The following is a 19,176-nucleotide window of genomic DNA, read 5'->3' as shown; positions in this document are numbered from 1 at the left end:
GCTCAGATAAGGGCTGCCTTGGCAAACACAACAATAAATGACTGCCGTATGTTAGCCGCGGAGGCGGATACGTTATTTTTGGCCAGCCAGCAGCAACACTGTACGGCCGTGTTCTACCACATACCGTCGCTGCTGCGGTGGCAGCCCCTCGCCAGCGAGGGAGAGACACTGGCTGGTGTTTCTTTCACACCAAGTATGGAGCCAGGGCTAACCAATGCCGTCCCCCATGTACTTACAAGGGGCCGGGAAACGCCCGGGCCGGCGCTCAACAGTGGCCATGAGCGTTGGTGGGGCCGGCAGGCTACTGTTTATTCGGGACAACATCTCAGGCAGGCGTTTCATGTGCGACACAGGGGCACAGAGAAGCGTGCTGCCTGCGTCAAGGGTGGACACCCTGGCCGACGGGCATGGGCTCCCTATGGAAGCTGCCAATGGTACTACGATCCGCACGTATGGCAGTAGGCTAGTGGAGCTGTGTTTTGGTGAGCGGCGGTTTAGCTGGGATTTCATCACTGCTGATGTGTCTGTGCCCCTGCTGGGTGCTGATTTTCTGTGTGCTTATGGATTGTTGGTGGATGTCAGGAACAATCGCTTGATCGACGCCACCACCTTTTGTTCATTTGAATGTACTGTCGGGGCAGCGCCTCCTGTGGGTTTGTCTAACATGTTGTCTATTACAGATGAGTTTCACCAGCTGCTAGCCGAGTTCCCTGTCCTTACCCAGCCCACTTTCTCGTCCTCCACCAGTAAGCACGGTGTGGAGCATCACATCGCTACGGCAGGTGCGCCAGTCTACTCCCGGGCTCGGCGCCTAGATCCTGCCAAGCTGGCCGTTGCCAAGGCAGAGTTTTCCAACATGGAGAACCTGGGTATTATCTGTCGTTCTGACAGCCCATGGGACTCACCCTGTCACATTGTCCCCAAGGCTGCCGGCGGGTGGCGCCCGTGTGGCGATTACCGCCGCCTTAACGAGGTAACCACACCCGACCGATACCCGGTTCCACATATTCAGGATTTTTCCACCCACCTGGCGCGGAAACTCATATTTTCAAAAATAGATTTAGTTCGAGGTTACCACCAGGTGCCGGTCCACCCAGCGGACATCCCTAAGACGGCGGTGATTACTCCCTTTGGTTTGTTTGAGTTCTTGTGCATGCCATTTGGGCTTAAAAACGCAGCACAGACATTCCAGCGCTTGATAGACTCTGTGTTACGGGACCTGCCTTTTTTGTTTGTCTACCTAGATGACATCTTAGTCGCCAGTACCACCAAGGCAGAGCACTTGTCCCATCTCAGGACCCTTTTCCACCGACTCAGTCAGCATGGGCTCATAGTTAACCCAGCTAAATGTCAGTTTGGGCTGTCTAGGATCGATTTCCTCAGGCACCACGTCACCAAAGATGGGGCAGTTCCCCTCCCATCTAAGGTTGACGCCATAGCAAATTTTCCACTGCCACCCACCATCAAGGCTCTGCAAGAGTTCCTTGGCATGGTACATTTTTACCATCGGTTTGTACCCCGGGCTGCTCAGCTAATGCGACCTCTGTACGAGGCTCTCAGGGGTAAAATCGCCAAACATGTGGTGGACTGGACGGACGAGAGAGGCAAGGCGTTTGTCGATACTAAAACCGCCCTGGCCAATGCAACCAGGCTGGCACACCCACTTCCTAACGCCCTGTTGCCATCACCACTGATGCTTCAGACTATGCTGTTGGAGGGGCGGCTACGTGGCGTAGTGGGCAAGGCGCTCGCCACAAAATCTGGAGACGCTGGGCTCGCCTGTTCGAGCCCAGCGCTCCACATTTGCTTTCAGTTTAGCTGGTCGTCCGTACTAATACACATTAGCCGTATTAGGGGGTGGGAAACTGATGGGTGGGGATCGGGCATTGTGGACAGCGACTCCTACAGGTCGGTTGGTGCGCCTGCGCAGTGGAATCAGGAAGTGTCGGGGGCAGCGTGAGCCTCCCACGCGTTACTCCTCACCACTGAGAGATCGAGCTGCGCAGGTGAAAAGATGCGACTGCTGTTACCTCAAGTACCGGAGGGGACTTGTGCTATGTATGACTTAGTCCACATTGCAGCCGGCTTGTGGGAGGCAAGAAACAGCGTTCGTGACAGGGGAGGGTTGAATTGGATGATATGAAATTGGGATGGGAGAAAATATAGAAAATGGGAGAAAAAGTGGATAAAAAAAAAAATACTATGCTGTTGGAGCGGTATACGAACAGTGGGTGAGTGGGGCTTGGCAGCCACTGGCGTTTTTTAGCCGACAGCTTCGTCCTAATGAGTGCAAATATAGCACTTTTGATAGGGAGCTCCTCGCCCTCTATCTGGCCTCCCTGCTGGAGGCTCGTTCGTTCACTGCATTTGTAGACCACAAGCCACTCACTTTTGCTATGGCTAAAGTAAGTAAAATGTCATCAGCAAAGAACGAGATATTGTGTGTAATGCCTTTTTGGTCATCTATTCCCTGTATCTGAGGGTTTGATCTAATCATCTCCGCTAGTGGCTCTATGCCAATTGCAAATAGTAAAGGAGACAAAACGTCTCCTTGGCGTGTCCCTCTCTGTATCTCAAAGAAGTGAGAACAGTGACCATTCACCCTTACTCGATTTAGGATTTTTATATAAACATTTTGTCCAATCTATAAATGTGTTATTGAATCCCATACCTTTCAATGTTAGTTCAAGGTACAGCCAATCAACTCTATCAAATGCCCTCTCTGCATCTAAGCCGAGAAGCATTGATGGTTCTTTTTGAGATCCAGCCACTGTTTGCATATGATTTAAGGTTCTTCTTCTTCTCTCTCTCTCAAATTGATCAATTCAAATCAATAATGTTTGAGGGGGAATTTATTTTGTATTTATCTTTATTTGTATTTATTACGCAAGTTGTGGATGTATTATTTAATGTTTAAAGTTGAATGATTACCGTTAACATTTATTTCAATCTATTTGGAGAATACAACAATTCTGAAGAGTGGGACACAGCAGGAAGAAGAAATAGAGAAGGAACGAGAACTGGGTGCTTAGTTGTAAAAACAACTAGAATTATTAATGGTCAGCTCTCCTTTCATTACCTCTAGATGTTCAGTGCAAAACCTTCACCACAGATATGCGAACACTTCTATTTTATATTGTTGGCAAATGGCCATGGTATAGCGGGATAATCAAGCTGCAGGTGTGCGTTAACTGCTGCATGTGGGGTGGTCCTTCGCCTCCATGTCGCACAGTTACTTGTTGATGAACCTTACATAACAAAGGGCTAATAAAACTCTGGTTATCCTTGACTCTCAGTTTCACAACATATAAATATGACAGAAACGCCAGGAGAATGAGTGATGTAACACCGTTGTCATGGCTTATTGAGTGGATGAAATCACCACATCAGAACGTCGCACAGTCTCAGCCCTGTAGGATCCTAATCCTGTCCTGTGCTGTAAGCCTATCAAGTAACAATGAAATGACAAATCCTTATAAAGAGGTTCAGAACGCAGGATGAGATTTGTTTGTTGTTGACTTTGCAGTTTTACCCTCCTGGAGCCGGGACTGTAGCTATAGGGCTGTGTGAAGTGTGCAGCGGAAACAGAGTCTCACGCTCCTGCTGTAATCTTTTTTGGTAATATTAAAATAATTGATTTTCTTTTTAGCATTCATAATAATAACAGTTGTGATTGTTGTTTGCAAGCTAGGCTGCCAGTCTCCCTCTCTCTCTCTCTCTCTCTCTCTCTCTCTCTCTCTCTCTCTCTCTCTCTCTCTCTCTCTCTCTCTCTCTCTCTCTCTCTCTCTCTCTCTCTCTCTCTCTCTCTCTCTCTCTCTCTCTCATAACTTTATGATCACACAATTGGTTGGCCTGGAGGGAGTGGAGTGCGTGCAGAACGCACAAGTTAGCTAGACGTGACAGAACTGTATTTTGCAGCAGGTGTAACTTTAGATATGACAATGGATATTACTAACGTTAGCTAAATTACTAAAACCGCCCACTGCTTCCAATTCTATTCCAGACTACTGTGCATCAGCCTTTTCTCAACCTGTCACTGTAGCCATAGCTCTCTCCACACTACATTAGTGCTGTGCCAGCGCCGTAGAGAGTTCAGGCTGAACCTATAGACCTGTTCACTGTATACGTCAGACTCAGTGTGCGCGCGCATCACTGGAGCAGAAAGGAACGTAATCCTGGTCAGAACAACGGGGCATTTGTTAGCCATGCTAGCGATCTAAACAATCAATCCATGCCTAGTATATGTAAGAGATGAAAAACTCACACTCACAGCCATGCAGATTTGGCTAAAATTACATCCCACCGTTTTCGTTTGAAACAACTTTTAGTCAGGGGAGTGCCATGGTTTCTCCATAGAGCCCCGTCGTATTCTTTTAGCGCAGCAGTTCGCGCGGGTCCGGGGCAACTTAGTCACGTGACTCAGTTGGTATTGCTGATTGGCTCGAACACGGTATGTTTGTATACAGGGAACAGGTCTATTATCATTCCGATATAGGGGGGAAAACGCTCTAGCTTGTTTCACAATCATCCCGAGCAGCGCTATGCCCAGGAGGCAGCGACGGTGCTGTTGCAAAATAGTGTCGCAAATAGTGGAAGAAGAGGGAAAATGATGACTGAAATAGTTGGCCAATGGCATGCGTATACCACTATACCCACAGTCTCAGTCCTGTGGTCCAGACCATATACACAGCTATGACAGTACTAACTTAGCCTTGCAGAAAGTGCACGTGAATATTGGTGAATTAGTAATGGAAAAAACAATTGGACAACAGGACAGCACAGATGAAAAGACAGAACTCTGTAGTTTTACAGTGTCATCTCTGTTGTACAAGGGGAGATGGATGTGTGTTTTGAAAAGCAGCGGGTCCGTTAACTCCATTGATTCCTTTAAACCCAGAGGCTGAGGAGAGATAGTTTCATGGACCCATGTTGTGACTTTTGAGGCTTCGCCTGCTATGAGTTCAAATTAGCTTGTAAAAGGTTTACATTGCATCCGAAGCGTTTTCACCCATTACCGATCAATGCACTATCCATTCATGGTAAGTTGTTACATAACAAAGGGATAATACAACTCTGGTTATCCTTGATGTGCATGATGTGCACGTTGTGGGCTGGTGGTTGTACGTCTCTCTGGTGTTTATTTGAGTTGTGAAGCAGGCTAAGACATCTGCCCTGATGCATCCCTCCTGTAAGTCCACCAACTGTGGTGCGACCTCTCCTCTTTAATGTTGGCCTACTTGTGCCATTTTTTTGTAAAAGGTTGTAAGTGTTTAGTAAAAGGTTGTAAGTGTTTAATAAAGGTTTGTAAGTGTTTAGTAAAAGTTTGTAAGTGTTTAGTAAAAGCTTGTAAGTGTTTAGTAAAAGGTTGTAAGTGTTTAATAAAGGTTTGTAAGTGTTTAGTAAAGGTTTGTAAGTGTTTTGTACAAGTGTGTAAGTGTTTAGTAAAAGCTTGTAAGTGTTTAGTAAAAGGTTGTAAGTGTTTAATAAAGGTTTGTAAGTGTTTTGTACAAGTGTGTAAGTGTTTAGTAAAAGCTTGTAAGTGTTTAGTAAAAGTGTGTAAGTGGTAAGTGTTTAATAAAGGTTTGTAAGTGTTTTGTACAAGTGTGTAAGTGTTTAGTAAAAGCTTGTAAGTGTTTAGTAAAAGGTTGTAAGTGTTTAATAAAGGTTTGTAAGTGTTTTGTACAAGTGTGTAAGTGTTTAGTAAAAGCTTGTAAGTGTTTAGTAAAAATTTGTAAGTGTTTAGTAAAAGTGTGTAAGTGTTTAGTAAAAGTTTGTAAGTGTTTAGTAAAAGTGTGTAAGTGTTTAGTAAAAGCTTGTAAGTGTTTAGTAAAAGTTTGTAAGTGTTTAGTAAAAGTGTGTAAGTGTTTAGTAAAAGCTTGTAAGTGTTTAGTAAAAGTGTGTAAGTGTTTAGTAAAAGCTTGTAAGTGTTTAGTAAAAGCTTGTAAGTGTTTAGTAAAAGCTTGTAAGTGTTTAGTAAAAGCTTGTAAATGTGCCTGGCTAGTGCCGATTGCTCTCGTATTTCTCTTATTAGTGCCCTCCCATGAAAATCCAACCCCTCCTAAGATGTTGTTCCCACTATGGATCTGACAATAGGTTGCCCCATCTGCCTGTATCTTTCTCTGAGAGATCATAAATGATCTGTGATCTGATTCAAATTTTTATACTGACAATATTCATAAACGCAGTGATAGTTTTTTCCACTTTTTGCTGAAGAGTGTTTTGAGCGAAAGAAGGAATCAAAGGTCTGGTCCAAAAGGGAGCCTCTCCAGATCCATGTGAGTGTGATTTGTGTGCTTGCATGTCAACGACCACGACCTTGTGCATCACATTCCTCGTACCCCCCCTGCGATGGCTCAGGTAAGGATGCAGCAATGTCTTGCTTGAGGACACTGCGAAGGATAGGCCTCTTTCTAAAGTACAACATTTGTATAAGAATAAGAATCAGAAAGATCTTTATTGCCAATTTACACATACAAGGAATTTGATTTGGTTGTTGACATTTACATTTAGTCATTTAGCTGACACTTTTGTCCAAAGGCGACTTACAAGTTCTGTACAACAAGTCAGCAGGAAGGGTACAACTCTTACAGCTGACTAAAATGTGTTCATCAAATAGTGCTGAAATTTGGGTGCTGAAGTGTTAAGTGCATAGTAGTAAAGACATATTAGTATAGTAGGAAGAGTGCATGATAGTATAAGACAGTAAGAAGGTTAGTGTTTTTTTATGTTTTTATTATTATTATAATTTCTTCAGATATTGATTGAAGAAGTGTGTTTTTAGTCGACTGCGAAAGATTGGTCGGGGACGCGGTCACAGGTGCATTCTCGACTGTGTTGGAAAGGTCGGTCAGGGGGGAGGATTTGGCTGGCAGGTGGAGCAATTCTGTTTAGCTTAGGTTCAGTTTGAGGTGGTTGGTCGTCATCCAGGCAGAGATGTCGGACAGACAGCCGAGATCCGCTCGGAGACGTGGATATCCGAGGGAGGGAGGGAAGGAGAGGAAGAGTTGAGTATCATCGGCATAGCAATGATACGAGAAGGCATGAGACGTGATAATGTTACCCAGAGGTTTAGTGTAGAGGGAGAAGAGAAGGGGTCCTAGGGCCGAGCCCTGGGGGACACCCGTCCGCAGGGGGGCAGGTGGCCGACAGGGTCCCTCTCCATGACACTTGGTAGGAGCGGTCATTGAGGTATGATGTCAGCGCAGAGCCAGCCACTCCCATTCCTGCGAGGGACGCGAGGAGGATCTGATGGTTGACTGTGTCGAAGGCTGCAGATAGGGAGAATCAGGACAGAGGAGAGGCCTTTCGCTTTCGCTAAGTGAAGTGCCTCTATGACCGCTATGAGGGCTGTTTCTGTGGAGGGACTAGTCCTGAAGCCTGACTGATTAGGGTCTAGGAGGTCATTCTGTAAGAGATAAGCAGTAAGTTGGTTGGATACAGCACGTTCAAGTGTTTTAGAAAGGAAGGAGAGAAGAGAGACAGGGCGATAGTTGCCTATGACGGTGGGGTTCATGGTTGGTTTTTTTATGAGCGGTGTGACTCTGGCTTGTTTTAGGGAGGTGGGGACCACCCCCGAGTTGAGGGAGGAGTTGATGGTTACAGTTAGGAATGGGAGGATGTCTGGTGCTATGGTCTGGAGGAGTGGGGAGGGTAACATGTAGCTGGCATGTAGTCGGACGGTTCAACGTTACCAGTGTCAGGGTCTCAGCCTCTGTAATCGGAGAGAAAGATGACAGGGTGAAGGATGAGGTTCTCGATTCAGTATTTGGAATGGGTGGGGGTTGGGAGAAGGAGCTGTGGATGTTCTCCACTTTTTCTTCAAAGAAGATCGCAAAGTCTTTGGCAGAGAGAGATGAGGGGGGAGGGGGTGGGGGGGAGTGAGGAGTGAGGAAATGGTAGCATGTAGTTTGTGAAGATTCTTGTCAGAGGCCTCAATCCTATGGTGAAAGAAAGAAGCTTTGGCAGCAGTAATGGTTTTGGAGAATGTTAACAAGAGGTTGTGATATGTGGCATTGTCAGCAGTGAGGCGTGACTTTCTATACTTCCTCTCAGCCGCTCTCAGGACCTGTCTTTGTTCTCTTACTGCATCCGTCAGCCATGGACTGGGTGGGAACGGCGGGCAGGTTTCTCAACAAGAAGACAGAGCTTGTCGAAGGAGGTTGAGAGGGCTGAGATGAGGGTGGATGTTGCCGTATCTTGGGGGAGAGCAGAGAAGGTGTCACTCAAAGGTAGAGCGGATAGTATGTCAGAGGAGAGGGTGGAGGGGGATCCGAGTATCATTGGCATAGCAATACATTTGGTGCAACATTAACGAAAAGACAATTAAGGTAGAATAAAAAAAAATAGAATAAAATGGAATATAAACTAAATTCAAATAGAAGTACAATAGAATATAATATAATTATGAAATAAAATAGGCCAGGGCTGTACAATTCTCCAAAGATTTAGCAAAAAACATGTACAGTAATCCCATCGAAATACTGACTGCAATACAATGGTTTTTGGGCTCAAACAGCAGTTTGTACTGTGTTCTATACCGCCACCACTGCAAATGTACCCAGCGCAGCACGTTAAAGCGCTTATTGTCTGTTTGCCATACAGCTGTAATCATTTCCCTATCCATAGCAATTCCTACTGTGTATCTCAACGCAAACATGCCAGCCTGCTATATGCAATTATTCATGTTTCGATGCTGGAAACGTGGCCTTTGTTGGTGTGTGCACCGCTGCTAGTTCAGGATGATCAAATACTGTCTGTACACAGTGACAGTGGCATGTCCTAAGCTGTGGAGACAATGTAGAATAAAGCAGGAAGCCGGACCAGCACTCTCAGATTTCAATTTTAATTGCAGCCGGATACATACATGTTTCTGAACCAATGTGTTCCTTCTTCAGTGTTGATGGCTAGCTGTGGAGACCAAACACAGTTATTCTCCGCCTGCCTAGATCAGAGCAGCTACAATCAGTTTAGGATGCTCCACACTTGTTTAAGCGCGTCCACCAATGCCGCCATCACTCAGGCACACTGTGGCTTATTGCATTTGCAGGCCATTTAGTATAATATCTATAAACACAGGCCTCCTCTCTCTCTCTCTCTCTCTCTCTCTCTCTCTCTCTCTCTCTCTCTCTCTCTCTCTCTCTTCTCTCTCTCTCTCTCTCTCTCTCTCTTTTCATCTCTCCCTCTTTATCACCCCCTCCATCCCTCTCTTTCACTCCCTCCTTCCTCTCCATCTCTCTCTCTCGTTCCATCTCTCCCTCCTTGTCATCCCCTCCATCCCTCTCTTTCACTCCCTCCTTCCTCTCCCACATTCTCTCTCTTTTTCTCTTGTCATGGTTTCTCTCCACCGCCCCTATCATTCTCCTCTCTCTCCCCCCTCTTTCTCCAGTTAATCCCATTCCTCCTCCCCTGGCTTCATACCTCTCTCTCTGAGCTCTAAAGGTTACCCCCCCCCCCCTTAAGAAAATCATATTAGTGTCATTACTCAGCAGGGCCATTGGGGCATAAGGCTAGAGACCTCTGGAGAGTGTGTGTCTGTGTGTGTGTGTGTGTGTGTGTGTGTGTGTGTGTGTGTGTGTGTGTGTGTGTGTGTGTGTGTGTGTGTGTGTGTGTGTGTGTGTGTGTGTGTGTGTGTGTGTGTGTGTGTGTGTGTGTGTGTGTGTGTGTGTGTGTGTGTGTGTGTGTGTGTGTGTGTGTGTGTGTGTGTGTGTGTGTGTGTGCGCGTGTGTGTGTCCTTGTGCGTGTACGTGTCCGTGTGCGTGTGAGTGTGTGTGAGAAAGAGAGGGAGTGGGAGAAAGAGTCAATTTGCTTTTAATTTTGTCACTTTGAAAAGAAATCCAGACTGTAATTTATAATTTTTTTGGTACAAATCTAATAATAACACTCTAAAAGGTTTTTCATTAAAAAGAAAAAAGGATGGGGGCACAATTTTCACAGCTGGGCTAAATCACATTAATTTGGCCCTAACCTCACACTGACGCCCCCGGACTGGAGAGCCAGACTAGAAGGACAAACACAGTCTCTGTTCTTCTGTCCGTCTCATACATTGGCTATTATGAAGACCTCTCCAGGTTAAAGACATTGATAGAGTTAATGGATTGGGTCTCTGATTGGTTATTCATATCCCTGTCCTGTCTCTGTTCGACCCCTAACCCAATCGAGACCCTCACAAGGTTAACTACTCAGTCTACCAATGTCAATAATGTTTTTTCTCCTGCTACTACTACTACAGCCACAGCTGCTGCTACTCTTGCCCTAGAATATTGGTTCTCAAAGTGAGGTCAGGGGACCCCCAAGTGTCCTTGAGGTGAACTCCAGGAGAGGTGTTTTTGCCCAACAGCTATGATAGATACCAATTTCCTCTGGTCTGTATCCGCTTCCATTCATTTGTGCTAAGCTAGGCTACTGTAGCTTGCAGCCGGATAACTTTCTACTGAAGGCACAGAGAGGAAATTGGTATCTATCTTCTTGTCTGACTCTGGAGAAGACGGTATATAGCGCATTTCCCATAATGTTGATGTGTTCGTTTACAGAAAATCAACTACCGCTATAGCCACATGGCTGTGGTGGGAGAAGAAGAAGAATTTGGCCAATAACAGCTTATCATAGAGCAGCCATGAAACAATATTAAGAAACCATCAATCTGAGTCACAACTGTAGCATGCTTCAGGCCTCTGTGTGTGTGTTTGTGTGCACACGTGCAGGTGTTTATGCATTTCTATATTGGACACGAATGTGTGCATGCATGTGTGTGATGTGTATGTGTCTGTGTATTTGTGTGCGCACATTCACACATTTGTATATGTACATGATTGTGTGCATAGTATACAGGCATGTATGTGTTACGTGTGTGTGTGTGTGTGTGTGTGCGTGTGTGTGTGTGTGTGTGTGTGTGTGTGTGTGTGTGTGTGTGTGTGTGTGTGTGTGTGTGTGTGTGTGTGTGTGTGTGTGTGTGTGTGCGTGCGTGCGTGTGTGTGTGTGTGTGCGTGTGTGTGTGTGTGCATCTCTCTGTGTGTGTGTGTGTGAGTGTGTGTGGATAGAGCACCCTGCCTCACAGCCACTGGCAGGTAATGAGAGGTTTATGTGTTTTCATTACTTTGTGCCAGACAATAGAATCTTACTGAGCGCCAGAGGAGGATACAGAGGCTGTTGGGAATATGGTCAAATCAGATTAGTGGGCTGTGATATATGTTACCACAGGCAGGCAAGCAAGGAGGCTTGGTGCTACAAGCCTGTATAGAGAGGATAAAGACATTCTTTCACCTTTACAAGCAAGCACACACAGAGACATACAATACCATACACACACACACACACACACACACACACACAATCTCTCACACACTATTATGCAAGAAGAAAGACACACTCTCACCTACTCATGCAAGCGCACACACACATACACACACACACACACAGATAATGCATATGCCGAGACCAGAGATTCCGTTAGGCAGTATTTACAGCGAATGACCGCCTAGAATTTAAAGGGGTTATGCACTGCTATTCCTAGCACTATTTGGGCAACTTTACACAATTCCTGTTAGTCTATTGAAGACATTTGTAATTTTTTTTTCAAAAAAATTCATTGTTTTATATTTCTAATCAAGTACTCGAAACCATCATTTTTCAGCCTCGAGAAATCAGGCTGTTATGGCCTGGCTCCGCCCATAAGCACTTTGAGTGACAGTCAGACCATAGTCTGCACTGGTAGAGGGAGGGAGGGAGGGGGGGGAAGAGAGAGAGAGTTCAGTTCAGTTCAGAGTTTTTATTTGCCACATGGAATAATACAATCATAGTTTCTTCATTAAAAAATCATAAATAGTCATTTCCATGGACAAAAGGAGCAGGAAGAAGAATACATCTTATAGTTATATAGTTACCTGCCCCTTATTCCTAAACTAACATGTATTTTTCTTAATGGTCGGCGTATAACCATATATTTACACAAATAATCATTTATACCATGAGAGAGAGAGAGAGAGAGAGAGAGAGAGAGAGAGAGAGAGAGAGAGAGAGAGAGAGAGAGAGAGAGAGAGAGAGAGAGAGAGAGAGAGAGAAGCCCCTCCCTCTCTCTTCCTTTTTTTCTTTCTATCACTCTCCCGTTCGGAGGTGTGTGTGTGTCGCGCGGACCTCCGTGCAGCAGGTCCCCCCCCCCCCCCCCCCAAGTGCCCCCTCTCTCTCCCTCCCTCCCTCTCTCTTATTTTTTTTCTTTCTATCACTCTCCCGTTCGGAGGTGTGTGTGTGTCGCGCGGACCTCCGTGTGGCAGGTCCCCCCCCCCCCCCCCAAGTGCCCCCTCTCTCTCCCTCCATCCCTCTCTCTTCTTTTTTTTCTTTCTATCACTCTCCCGTTCGGAGGTGTGTGTCGCGCGGACACACACATAATATACTCATGATAATAAAAGTAATAAAAGTCACTTGTAGGAAACAGGATCACAACTTTTTTCATTCATTCCCTTTGGTACGATGCCATTAATCAAATTAATATAGTAACCTATCTCCCCCTCTAGAGGGCATTGTAGACTGACGAGTCCCTTAAACAATAAGAATGCATTAGGAGAAATAGAGAGATACGGTACACCTTTAAGAGAGGACATAGTGGTGCTAATCACTCAAATGTACACTTGCAATGTCAGTAATGGTGTAAATCTCCGGGACCGATGAACTTTTCTTGCATACTCTTCCGTAGTGGAAGAGGGCCGTCTGGAAACATCTTCTACGGAGGGAGCACAGCGGAGACATCTCCTTCTTAGGTCGGTCTCTGGGCTGCCAAATAGGCCTGCGGGAGTGCAGGGGGCACCAAGTGTGTAAATAAAATATAATATATAATATTAAATTAAATACAATTACAAAAATTTTATTATAAAAACTGTGGCAAGTACCAGTGAATTATTTTTAAAACAAACTGATATTTCAGCGAGGCAAGTATGAAGGACGACCTACAGGCTAATTCTGTCATTGGGTAATGTAACGTTAGGTAATGTAATGTAACATAATGTTAGCAGTAATGTAACGTTAGGTAATGTAATATCATGTACCATAATGTTAACAGTAATGTAACATTAGGTAATGTAATGTTATATAACATAATGTTAGCAGTAATGTAACATTATGTAACATAATGTTCGCAGTAATGTAACGTTAGGTAATGTAATGTTAGCAGTAATGTAACGTTAGGTAATGTAATGTTAGCAGTAATATAATGTTATGTAACATAATGTTAGCAGTAATGTAACGTTAGGTAACGTAATGTTAGCAGTAATGTAACGTTAGGTAATGTAATGTTATGTAACATAATTTTAGCAGTAATGTAACGTTATAGGTAACGTAATGTTAGTAGTAACATTAACACAGATCGTCTGAAGGAGTCGTCTGCCAACAAAGATATTGTTACGTCCGAGAACAAATCCATTCACAAAATGGATCACCATTCAGCGTTAGTGTAGACCGCTGTGACCGATAACGACTCATGGATTACTCCCCCCAACCGTGATTTTATGCATTTCTTTACGACCGCACATGTATTAAATGATGGCCATTAAATTGAACATTTTACACTACATTCAAATTAGAATCTTATCAGCCACGTTGGCCGGCCAAAATAATCTGCCAGACTTTCCGCTGGCAGAGACATGAGTTCACACGCACGCACGCACGCACGCACGCACGCACGCACGCACGCACGCACACACACACACACACACACACACACACACACGCACGCACACACACACACGCACGCACACACACACACACACACACACACACACACACACACACACACACACACACACACACACACACACACACACACACACACACACACGGACATGCAGATATACTGTACGGAAGCTCACTTGCGGCTGTGCATCCCTGAGTAATGTAAACAATGCAACTACAAAAATCAAATCTATTAAAAACTCATATTAATCTATTGTCGGGCTGCAGCTACACTGATCCGTCGTTTCTGTCCGTCTACGTCTTGTTTTTAATACATGTTCAATGTGGAGTATCCTTCTGTCGGACAGGGTGGACGCAGTGTCCGTCTCGTGTCAGATTTGTGTCCATTTTGACGGCTGGAAAAGTTCAGAGAGGGTGAACTTTTGGAACTGACGGACGTGTCGCCCTGCGCCAAGTATGTTGTTTCTGCAAAGGCGTGATAACGTTGGGTTGTAATTTAAAAATAAACCAACGGACAGTAAATAGCTTCCATCAAATTTATATCCATTCAGCGATGGATAAAATGTCCTCATAGAAAGAGCTTAGTCAATCAAACAGGGGATGAAAATGTGTCTCCATTCCTGTGTTCTATTTTTGTTGGTGGGGCTTTAGTAGGCTTGTAAATGAATGACGTGTATCTGCAGTTTGCAGATGGGATGGAGAAAACCTCTTGTGCATAATAGATCACAGCTGGGTCCTGTCTCGTATAATAGAACCCTTGAGTTTTACAAAATGTTGGCTTTTATTAATTAATAGAGTCATTTTTGGATTGGGGCTTTGCTTTTATGAATTAATAGAGTAATTTTTGCATCAGGGCTTTGAGTGTGCAAAAAAAACGCTTTCACTCTGTCTATCGCATGTCTTGTCACAGTCAGCGACTCTCCAATATCAGAATGGGATCAGGATCGTGTTCATTGACAGGGGTATGTTGCACAAACGAAGTACTTGGTTTGGCGCTTGCTCACACAGAGAAGAGGAAAGACAAATAAATACATACTGTAATTGAAAGTTAAAGAGATCCAGTACAATGATGTTAATTCAGTCAGAAAACGCTTATTTTGGAATGTTAAAGGGGAACTATTTTACTATTTCTTTCACTATTTGGGCACTTTTACACAATTCCTGTGAGTCTATGGAACACCTCTGTAATATATATATTTTTTTTATTCATTGTTTTGTATTTCTAATCAAGTCCTCAAAAACAGCATTTTTCTACCTCAAGATCTCGAGCTGTTTTGAGCCTGGGCTCCTAAACCACTGCGGAGCGTCGTCTTCGCCTGAACATTAACATGCAGCAGTGACTATATGACATCACATATAGGCACATTTTCAAATGACTCAGTTCAGTGAGGGTGAATATTGTGAGAGGAGAATTGGAAGAATGCGCCAATATGAGAATTTTGAGACATAGATCATATTAATATAAGTTCACATAGCTAGGAAACAATGCTAAACACTCAAAAAGGCCATTTATAAGATAGTTCCCCTTTAATGTCGAGAGTGTACTTTTTTCAGCTTCAGGTGTATCAAAGAGATGATGTAGATGTTTTTTAACCACTAACAGTATTCTAAATTGTAGCAAAAACTAGTTTCATTACTTGTTTGCGGACTAACTAGCTGATATCCTTTACAACTACTGACAACTGACAGACTGACTAATCAGGGTAACCCAAGTAGATTATGCAATCTCTTCGGGGAAGCAGATTGGATTTATTAAATGGTTTAATTCTCTTGATATCCAGGGGGATAGAGATCCAACAGCTTTAGTCATAATTTTCACAACAACAACAGTTGGAACATTTTGGGTAATTTTACATCAATCGGCTTACATCATACCCTCTGTTAGAAATTGCTACGAGATTGAAAAACAAGATTTAAATTGCACTGAATCGTATACTTATATATTGTGTCCTGTATGATAGGGTGGGTTGGCCTTCTCTTGCAGAAAGGCGCAACAAACACTGCTATTTATTTATTTTGAAAGGCCTTATTGGTAAACAACCTGTTTATATCTCTTCACTGTTAGATTGGAATATTGGAACCTATTCAACTCGATCGAATGACTGGATGGTTCTTAGGGTTCCTCAAGTTTGTTCTGAGCTAGGGAAGTCAGCCTTTTCCTTTGATGCCTCTAACTCATGGAATGTCCTTCAAATTTCTCTGAAATTGGAGGCCCTTGGAATGTTTAAATGTATGATTTCAGACCATTGTGTGACTACCTGTAACTGTTTTAGCTGATCTTTTTAAATTATTTTGAAACGTTTTAATTTTTTTTACTCTTGTGTTTAAATGTCTGTGTTAGAAAAAAATACAAAATATTGTTTGTATTATGTACTGTTTACATGTTGTACAATCGTCGTTTCTGTAAATGAGGGAAACCTCAGATGCTTACAATTTTAAATAAAGGTTGAAAAAAATTAAAATACTGAATCAAAATCGAATCGATGTGCTTTCCCCTCTTCCCTTTTTTCATGGTCGTGGGGCTATACACTCTCTCTCTCTCTCTCTCTCTCTCTCTTTCTATCTCTCTCTCTCTCTCTCTATCTCTCTCTTTCTATCTCTCTCTCTCTCTCTCTCTCTCTCTCTCTCTCTCTATCTATCTCAGGGGTAATAAAATAAAAATATCTCACTTAGTGAAGTTAGCTAACATAAGTATTCCCTGCAGATAACGCACTCGGGTTGAGGGCTATTGACTTCTCCAGACTTCATTTCCATACTGTCTGTTGACAGTTTTTGTTCCCTTTTAGTTAGTGACTCTCAGTGTCATTGTTGACATGTTTCCCAAGGGAGGCCTTGTGCGGAATGTTTGTGTAGTTGTCTCTTTTTACAACATGGCTGCCTGTAACTGTTGGTAACCACCACTATCAAAAGAAAATTATTTCTGTGCAGTTGTTTCTGATTTTATTTTATTGACAACAAACAACATCAAATGATTACATTCTGGTTGATATATTTCTCACACACCAACACATAGTTTTGCACAAAGTAACCACTGTTTCTTCCAACATGGAGGAATAATGGGCATTCTAAACATTGCGTTCATTGTCTATGAAGCAGCTCCAGACTGTATAGGGGAGGTTTTTATAAGACAACAGGTGAAGCAGTGTTTCACCCAAAAAACTAACAAAAAACATAACACACATATCACATAAAACATATTTTTTTAATACCAACATTTCATGCAAATTACTATTTCATCTGTGAATCAAGCCAAAAAAAGTGTCACTGTTAACACATTGGGTGCCGTTCATGTAGATCTACGTTTCTGTGGCCCGACCGTTGAGTGCCAGAAACATAGATCTACGTTTCTGTTTCGTTATTTCTTTTATTCGCACTTGCCATTCATAATCCATCGAGGCACCTTGTGCATGCTGTCCTGAATGTGTCTGAGATCGCAAACGGCAAATACCCCGCCTAACGCCTTGCGGCTGCTATTGCACTCCATTTGAAACTATGTGGTTTGTTTTCTTGGCCGAGCTGCGGCATGGGGGCGGGTTCTAAACACTCCGGCAAGACAAGCGGTTACCACAGTTCCCTCGACGAGGGTCCCCGCCCGCCAGATCATCTGCAATGCTGGATAACGTTTGACAAACGATCGCGATGAAAAGTTGGAATGGCAATCAGATAATTGGATTATTCTTTTTGCAGTACATACAAGGTAAGGACTATATATTACCAATCTTGCGTTGATCCAAGGATTTTTTCGCCACGATTGCAGTGTGTGTCTGTAATGTACTGTGTAATGTATGCCGTTGGTGGTGCTCGAAGCATGACCCCCCCCCCCCCCCCCCACACACACACACCCTTTCGTGGATGCACGAGGAAACATAATACCGATAATCTAGCGTTGATTTCAGATCGATTCAATAATCAAGCAAGAAATGGCACGATAAATAGTGAAATGCAGATACAGGGTGTTTTTTTGGCTGCGTTCCCTGGGATTACACAGAATCGCTCTGGAACTATGCTCGTATTCACCACGGTATAAAACGGAAATGTATTGATGAAAAAAATTTCATTTTTTTGCATGTTGACCGGAAGAAACTCACTGACAATCGACAGCGTTATTAGATCCATAGCTATAATATTTAATATAGGTTTAGCACTGCAAAACACCGGCATTTATCTCATTGAACAGAGCGTTGGCACTAAAGGCCCACAGTGCCCCCAGCTGAACGGCACTTGATGTGTTAAAAAATAATTCAAGTTTCAAGTTTCTTTATTAGTTGTCATACAAAAATACAGAATACTTTTATATGAAATGCTTTTTTCTGTTCTGCTCCTGAGAGTGTGCTAGATAAAAAATTAAATAGATAAGTATAAAATAGAAGTCAAAAGTACGTAACAAGTGTAAACAAAAGTGTTCAAAACAAAAGTGTTCCATATACATATATACAATATACAATACAGAGTAGAAATGGGATGAGGTACAACTTAGGGTAAGGTGCAATGAGGTATAAGTTGTAGTGCAAATCTCTTTACGAATAAATATAAAGTGTGTTAAAGTGTCTAAAGTGGGTAAAGTGGGTGCTACAGTGAGTTGTTTATTTAAAGTGAGTGTGTGCGTGTGGATGTGTGTGCTGTGAGTGTATTTGATGGTTTGTTACATAGTGTTATTGTCGTTGAGCATCCTGATGGTGGGGATAGAAGCTCCTTCTGAGTCTCTGTGTTGGCCATGAGACTCCGGTATCGCTTGCCTGACCGCAACAGTTCAAAGAGGCAGTTGTTTGATTATTCTCTTGCCTTACCCATGCAACGCTTGTTGTAAATGTCTTGGAGAATAGGAAGCCCACCTCCAATTGTGCGTTCGGCTGAACGGGCCACTCTCTGAAGTCTTGTCGTGGGTATGACACAGAGGAGTGTTTTGCTTCACTAACGACAGTACGTCAATGTAAGTCGTTGATTGGACAGTTATGGTTTACGACCGGTTTTACAGTAAGGCCCACCCAGTGAAACAGTGCTTCACCTAGTCTTTCAATGATGCCACGATCCCTACGTGTTCTCGACCTGCAAATGATTGACACCATTAGAGAACACCAGTTCAGCCTTTCCTATATAGACCACTGCACTTCCGTGTTACATTGAGCTCATGGAGGAGAGAGTGGGGGAGAAAATTAATGAATGTGGATGAGAGCCTTGACATTAATTGTAGCTACGGCTGTGGGGATGCTGGAGACATGATCCAATATACTTTTCTACGCCTGAGTCTCCTGAACACGGCACGACCAATCCCAAGTTGATCAACACTTTCTTGGCTGAGCTATAGTCGCTTTTCCTTGCTGGTATGACAGAGTGATTGACCACTTCACCAAGAAAAACGGGAGGTTTGAATTAATTTACAAGGTGAGAGGAATATTTTGTATAATTGCTTGTATGTTATTCAGATTTTGTATTTGTTGAAACGTAACCTATGACTATTTAAAAATCCTTGCACCCCCCCTCCCCCCACCCACCCCCTCC

General features: G+C 43.5%; 1 protein-coding gene across 1 annotated transcript in view; it reads left to right on the top strand.

The window, feature by feature from the left end:
• Window positions 1-214: 214 nt before the first annotated feature.
• Window positions 215-19,176, top strand: part of LOC311233545 (uncharacterized protein) — a gene marked incomplete at its 5' end in the record, with an annotated part of 77,597 nt that continues 58,635 nt past the window's right edge. The window contains 2 exons of the mRNA XM_084320511.1: window positions 215-482; window positions 681-973. Of these exons, the coding sequence (XP_084176637.1) occupies window positions 215-482; window positions 681-973 (561 nt within the window). The remainder of the gene's footprint in view (window positions 483-680; window positions 974-19,176) is intronic.

Source organism: Notolepis coatsorum (assembly GCF_963971535.1).
Source record: "Notolepis coatsorum genome assembly, chromosome: 8".
NCBI classification, from domain to species: domain Eukaryota; kingdom Metazoa; phylum Chordata; class Actinopteri; order Aulopiformes; family Paralepididae; genus Notolepis; species Notolepis coatsorum.
This window is presented reverse-complemented; position numbering and strand designations above follow the sequence as displayed.